Here is a 7,097-nt window from a genome sequence, read left to right as displayed (position 1 = left end):
TCGGGGCTGCTGCTAACGTCACCGGTCCCAGAGGAATCATCCGATTCACTCCGAGGGCCGGCGTCGAAGAAATCCATGGCGTCGTCCAGCGAACAGTCTCCCGCCACGGACAGGCAGTCCTCGATGGTAGCCTTAAACAAGGCTGCTCTCCTCTGCCTTTCCTCCGGTGGAAGCTCGTCACAGAGGCGGCAGGAGGAAGCGCGGGCGACGTGGCGGGGACCCAGACATCCCTCGCAGGTGTCGTGCCGGTCGAAGCTGAGCAAGTAACTGGTCTTGCAGGAAGGACACAAGCGAATGGTGTTGTAGCTGGACATCTTGTTGAAGGTCAGTTGTTTTTTATTAGCTTGCTGAAGAAAAATGGGAGCCGATTACCCGCTCTTAATGTAACTTATACGGATCGGGTGGGGCCCACACAGCAGGTGGGCGTGGACTAATTTTTTCAGTATGATGCTTGCGCATAACGGGATAAACCCATCAGCGACAGCCTTAAAGGGCGAAGCCTATACGACATAGAACAGGCTGTTTAAAAAAAATCCCTGAGTGTCTACAGTAAAGTTACCCCATAGAAAACTTTGGGCGTATTTTCTGTCTTTCTTTCAAAGTGGAATGATCACAATAAGGAGATCTGTGCTTAAACTGAGCTCAGTGGCAGCGGAGGGGCTGGTAGCTCCTTAGAGGACTCAAAGAGCGCCGAGGCCTCTGCTGTAATTACAGCTCAGTATGAAGGTGGCAGCTGTTGCTGGCTCGGCTCCTTGAGGCCGACCTCAGCTATGGGACTATAGACGGTCACCTCCTGACCACTCATCAGCTGAAGTGCCAAAGAGAAAGAAAGAAAAAAAACACCTTTCATCTTTCACTCTCTTTCTTTTCTTTTTATTTTTTGTCTCTTTCATGTTTGATCTCACCTTTTGTTTCCTTTTTTCATGTTTTTTACATGTTCACAACACCCTCTGTTTGATTATAGACCTGCCCATATGGAACACTTTTCTATTTTAGGTAAAAAGTTGTTGTTGTTTTTGTTTTTTAGCCCTGCATCCAAATGGAAATGGCATTTTATTTTTCCAAAAACGGTTCTGGAGTGAAAAAATCTTGAACTGCCTCTTTTGCATTTTTTGTGTGAATAGCCTAAACACTACCTTTTGAAAACTTACAGTATAGATTCACCTTTGATAATTTTTTTTCTACCAGTAGACAGGGCCCAGGAAAGCTCTCATGCCCTGAAGGGACACATGCAGCTGTATATGTCATGGATTCCTGGGGTGTTTGGAAGATGATGTGCCTGTCTGTGCTGTCTATTGAGGATGTAAAAGACGCGTACATAATTGGATTTATGATAATAGGGTTTCTGCTTTTAGGAATTGGCGGATACCTGGGTTATCGGTTAATAAGGAAGACATCGGCAGCAGTTTTGGCAATAGTAAAGCTGCCTGCCTCATATGAAGGATTACTTTGTGCTTCGAGCTGTCAGACTAATTTGCTTTGCGAGCTGAACTGTAAGCTAGACGTAATTTCTGAAATCATGGACCACTTGCAACTCCTAGGACTTGCCGGCGTAAAGGATTCAACCTAGGAGAAGGCTAACAAGCACAGACCGGTGGAATGTCCATCGATTTGGCTGTTTGGATTCGCCACTGAGTCTACCAGCAGAACTGAGTCAGACGTCAGTAGAGTTGTCCTGCCCAAAACAATTGCAGTTAATCTGAATTTAGCCTCAATTTATCTTAAATTTCTCCTGGACGACACATAAACTACAAAGCTCTGCTGTTTCCTGTGTTTCCACCTGGATGAAAACTTTTCGAGAACAGTGCAATGTTTACATGAATACCGGTATTTTTAGAACAACAAATAAAAAAATAAGCATTTGGAAAAACAGCATTCTTGTGTGGACAAGCCATTAGATAGTGTGGTGCAGTTCTCCATGGGTGGGAAAGTGAGCTCCTGAAAGTAATGTGACACTTTGAGAGTCATCCAAACAGCTGAAAAAGACCCCAGTCTGGATTTAATAAGACAGAAAAACAAAGTAGCTTCTATCTGATATGTGAGGGGTGTCATGATTCTTTTTGGGTAACTAGAGGCAACAGCAGCCTTTCTACTCACTGATAAGTGGAAGACACTAATTCAAATAAAGACTGTAATGAGACTTTCAGACAAAGTGCGCTCTCAAAAACTGTTTAATGAGGTAACTTAGAATGTAAAAAGCATTATTTTTCTCCTCACTAGATAAAATTGAGAGTTGCAATTTAAATAATGCTGATCGTCAAGATATTGCTCGCTGAATTGCAGACGTGGAATGATGAGATGAGGATAAATCCCTGGCTGAGGTCAGCTTCAAACACAGCGGATAGTTCAGAAACATGCGCATTTAATCTTCCGAATCCCCTTTGCTCCATATCCAAGTGTTATGCAAGCCAACCTGGGGTCAGATAATTAAGATGGAGGAGATAACGCTTACTCCATCAGGTCCAAAATGTTGCAGGTACGTAGAGGTGCAGCTGGAATATTTGCCGTGACTGCAAGGCTAATCCCTCCCTTTTCCATTAACACCAGTGGTCCTCTCGTTAGGAGACAATAAAATCTGATGCTTATACAGCTTATTTTGTCTAAATGGCGCTATTTAGAAATGACACACAAAGTCCTGGGACTACTTTCTGGTTCTCTGATTTTCAGGCTGAATGTTGATAACAGAAACATCAGACATAAACACAAGAGAGTCACATACATGTATCACAACTATAGGCTTAAAAACCTACTGCAAACCCTTTGGTCAACAGTGACGTAGTGGTTTTAATCCGTTTATGATGTGTGTATGAGAAGATAAAGCGAACAAACTCACATGTTGTACAGGACACACCAGCCACAGTGCGGATCACTGGAGCTGAGGCACTCTGCACATGTGCTGTACTGCTCACAAGCCTCCACAGGGACCTGGACCACCTGAAACCAGATGGAGAGCACAAAGAGCTAAGATGTGGGAGGTCACAACAGTTAGAAACAAGTCAAACAGTTTGTAAAAAAGCTATCAAAGTTCATGCTCAATAATCCAGGTAAAATATCCAACAAAGTTCTGTCATGTCATCTGGACGGTTTCTTTTTTGGATGAGACGTTTCATTCTTCATCCAAAGGACTTCATCAGTCCAAGGAGCCACAACAAACTGAGTCCCACAAGCATCACACCCACATAGTGGGTCAACCAGTTTGCTGGTGATAAGATGGTTTCTGAGGCCCTCTCCCCTGTCAACCCATTGACTTTTGTTAAGATATTTTAATCTAGACTGGTCCTATGGTTTTGATCTGCTCAGAGACGGGATTATAATTAAATTATGACCCGGTTCTGACTGGGTTAAACTGGGCCAGCAAACTCTAAAGAGAGTCTCTCTGGGATTTCAATATCAGCCAAGGAATAGAGTTTGATCTGCTTGCCACATCACGTAGAAAGGCTTTGAAGCACCGTCTCATATTTTTCCTAACACGTCAGTCAACATAAGATCCACTGAAGATCACACTTAGTCACGCCCCCTCATACATGTGGGGCGGCTGTGGCTGAGTGGTTAGAGCAGTCGTCCTCCAATGCGAGAGTTGGGGTTTCAAAATCCACCAGCAGTCACATGTCAAAGTGTCCCTGGGCAAGACACTGAACCCCTCATAGTCTCTGATGTGTGTCCCATCAGTGTATGAATGTGATCTAAAGCACCGATTAGTCTCTTTAGAATGATTTGTTCAATTAGCTTTGTAGAGTGCTGTATGAATGGGTAAATGAGGACACAGATTGTAGTGTAAAGTGCTTTGAGTATCTTGAAATAAGATAGAAAGGCGCTATATAAGTACAGTCCATTTACCATTTACCATACATGACAGGTTGAGCTCCCCTTCTGTGAAGGAGGAGCCTTAGGACCCTATAAATGAGTAATGACACGAGACATCGGGGCTCTTCCGGGTCTGTGAACGCGTCACAGTCTGGAGAGTCCAGCGTTGTAAAACTGTAACCTTTCCTGCCTTTTTTAATATAATTGATAAAACTTAATTGACGTCTCATTGATTTATTGATAGTATGAGTTGACACTTCTGAGAGAGATAGAACCAGAGGAAGTGGTGGGGGCTGGCTGAGGGTCCAGGGTCAGAGAGGAAGCCTGAGGCCCACAGCAAGCCGTAGCTAGCTGCAGTGACTGATGACCCGCAGTCGGATCTCAAAACGCAACAGCTGGTGCCGAAACCTTTTCTCTCGTCTGTAGAAGTGGCAGCTCATTTTTTTTTTATTGTTTAATGGAGACACAGCGGCAGGTGACCAAGTCGGAGCAGACTGTTTTCTAGACGGCTTTTAACATGAGGTAAGCAGAAACCTGTTATATGAATTTCTGGTGTCCCTTAAGGACTGACAGGCCGCTCTGTTTTCGGTCCGGTGTACGCAGTTTTTGTGAACTTAAAGGCAGTGGAACGTTACAGTTTTAATGCATGATTTTGTGAGTGTATTTATCGGACGTAGCAATTTATATACATAACGTTTTTTTGCCTGGGCGCACGGGGAGCGGGCCGGAAGCGTTAGCAATAACGCTAACTGGAAGTGGTCCACGAGCGTTTTAAACACGTGATACGTTAATTTTGCTCTAATATTAAACTTCGTCCAGTTGCTTAAATGCTCGTATATAAATTGTTGTTTGTTTATTGAAGAGATATAAAGAAGATACGACGTGGCTGATGGTTTAAGAGCCCCGTGTAAAAATTGTGATGTCATTTCTGCTGACGGTAGAATCTTTACAGAAAGCGTGCTCAGTCCGAAGGACGTTCCGGGTGTAATTGCCCGTCGTTGTTTATTAGAAATGCGTTAAAACTTGAACGTCTGGACAGCGTCAAGAGGTGTGGTATGTGACAGTTTGAAGAAACCCTACGTGGTTTTGGGTGCCTGTGGGGAGAAATTGCTACCTCCTCGAAAGAAAGTGATGGCCTCGGGGTTCTGTTTATGATATCATCCTTAGGTCTGTGAAAAAGGGAAACAGACTGACCAGCAGCACATCCCCTAGCGACGTAGCTGTTTTTAAATGTATATTTTTTTACACATTTTTATTATTTTCTACTTTCGGTCGGGGATGTTCTATTGGGACGGCAGAATCTTTAAAAGTACACCTAAAAGTGAAATGGATACCTAGGAAGAACCTAGAAGAAGGATACCTGCAGAAGACCATACAGAGCTGTTATGGTTAAAAACAGGGATAGATAGCTTTTTAGAATAGGCAGTGAGGGAAACATGTTTTTATAAGTTGAGGGACAGACAAGAACCTTAGTTAGGCAGGAATAGGGAAATATAACATTGTTAATGCCATGTATATTTGTTGTATGAATTATGTTGGAGTGTGAGTATCTGCTGTATGAATGATTGTATGTGTTTGTTAATGTGGAACTAATATAAGTTACTTTACAGATATATAAGAGTGAAAACTAATATCCACAGCTGCCCAGTACAAGGTCACTTAAATAACAGTAAATGTACACAGACTTATAACACATAAGGTAGAGGGAATCATCAAACATCAGGCAAAAAATTGGTAAGTGACCTTTTTATATTCACATGATTTTATTTTAAATAACTTCTAAAGACCAACAGGTACATTTCAAAATGGGAGCCCAGACAGAAAACAGAAAATCTCCACACTCAAGTTGATGTGAGTATATGAACACACAAAGACCTTCTCTCTGAAGATAATGTGACAGGTCAAATATGTTTTTCATTTACTACGGTAACATGTGTGGATTATCGTGTGGTGTCTAGAGTAGAGACAGACTGGAGCCTGGTAGCCAAGATAAACAGACGGCTACCAGTGTCGTCTGACCTTGGTTTTTTTTGTTTTTTTTTCTAGCAAAATTTAGTAGTATTACAGGTTAAAGTGAATTAAATAAATGAGGAAACTCGAACACGTCTGTGAAATTGAACCAACCAGGGTAAAAGTATTTGGGGAATATTGTGATAAATATATTAGTAGATTATAAACAGTTATAAAGGTATATTTCTATAAAAGTTAAGTGTCCTTGACAGAGAACACTCTTTATATATTAGTTATTTAACAAATGTATTAAACTTAAAAGACAAACAGTGATAAATCTAAGGTGTAGACTGAAAAACATTAAATACAAATACACTGGTGGTATAAAATATTTCTTATGAGAGTCCCTTAAAGGTAGAAGGATGATTTAAGCATTTAACACTCTCAACTTCTAAGGAAGCTTATTCTGTTGAACGGAGTACGTCACGATTTCTGACGATTACCAGCCACTCTGACCGGAGACGCTGAAAGATGGCGTGAAATGGACCTCTGTACCAGAGCTGATTTATCTTCTGCAAAGGATAACGAGTCGTCACGTTAATCAAGTGTACCAAGGGCTGAGCTGGGGTCGGAGGAAGGGTGCCATTTCTGGTCAACACATCTTCCTTCATCCATCTAAATCTCCTCTTTAAACTTCTGTACTCCTTCTCTTTAAACTTCTATTCGCCAGTAAATCAGCCAAGTGCCTTCAGAGATTAATTATTCTCCATCAGTAATCCTCTGTTGTCTTATTTGAACTTGCTAAGTTTATTAATCAGAAACAGATCAGCAAATCAATTGTACATGTTTTGATGTTAAATTTTGATTCTGTTAAATAAATGACCGCATTTATTCTGATGGGTCAAAGATAAATGACATCTCTCATGTCACTAATTATACACACCACTCTCAAGTTATCTTGGTCACATGGAAGAAATTTAACTCGAAAAAGAAAGAATCCGTTCTTAATTAAACAATTAATATTCTTTGTGCTTGAACTAGCTTTAAGAATAATTAATTAAGTAGTGTGTCCACAGTGAAACCTGTCCTGTCACACTACATTATTGGTGGCCCGTACGGTTTCTGAAGAGATAAATTGTGTGACCTGATATTGTGATTGTTGAGGATGCTTCATGTTGGCATCTAAAAAGTCCAAGTTTTGACCTTAGTAAGACATATTTCATGGCTGTGGTGTTCAGAACGATACAGTATTGTGTTGATGTTCATTTGAAGCTGGAAATTGTCATTCTGTGTGTGTGTGTGTGTGTGTGTGTGTGTGTGTGTGTGTGTGTGTGTGTGTGTAT

At 41.5% G+C, this 7,097-nt stretch overlaps 1 protein-coding gene across 1 annotated transcript in view; it reads right to left on the bottom strand.

The window, feature by feature from the left end:
- The window catches only part of LOC119412734 (plexin-A2), a 316,230-nt gene that overhangs the window by 31,977 nt on the left and 277,156 nt on the right, over positions 1 to 7,097 (bottom strand). The window contains exon 9 of the mRNA XM_037679771.1: positions 2,834 to 2,934. Coding sequence (XP_037535699.1) covers positions 2,834 to 2,934 — 101 coding nt within the window. The remainder of the gene's footprint in view (positions 1 to 2,833; positions 2,935 to 7,097) is intronic.

Source organism: Nematolebias whitei, chromosome 7, assembly GCF_014905685.2.
Source record: "Nematolebias whitei isolate Nwh7 chromosome 7, NemWhi1, whole genome shotgun sequence".
NCBI lineage: Eukaryota > Metazoa > Chordata > Actinopteri > Cyprinodontiformes > Rivulidae > Nematolebias > Nematolebias whitei.
This window is presented reverse-complemented; position numbering and strand designations above follow the sequence as displayed.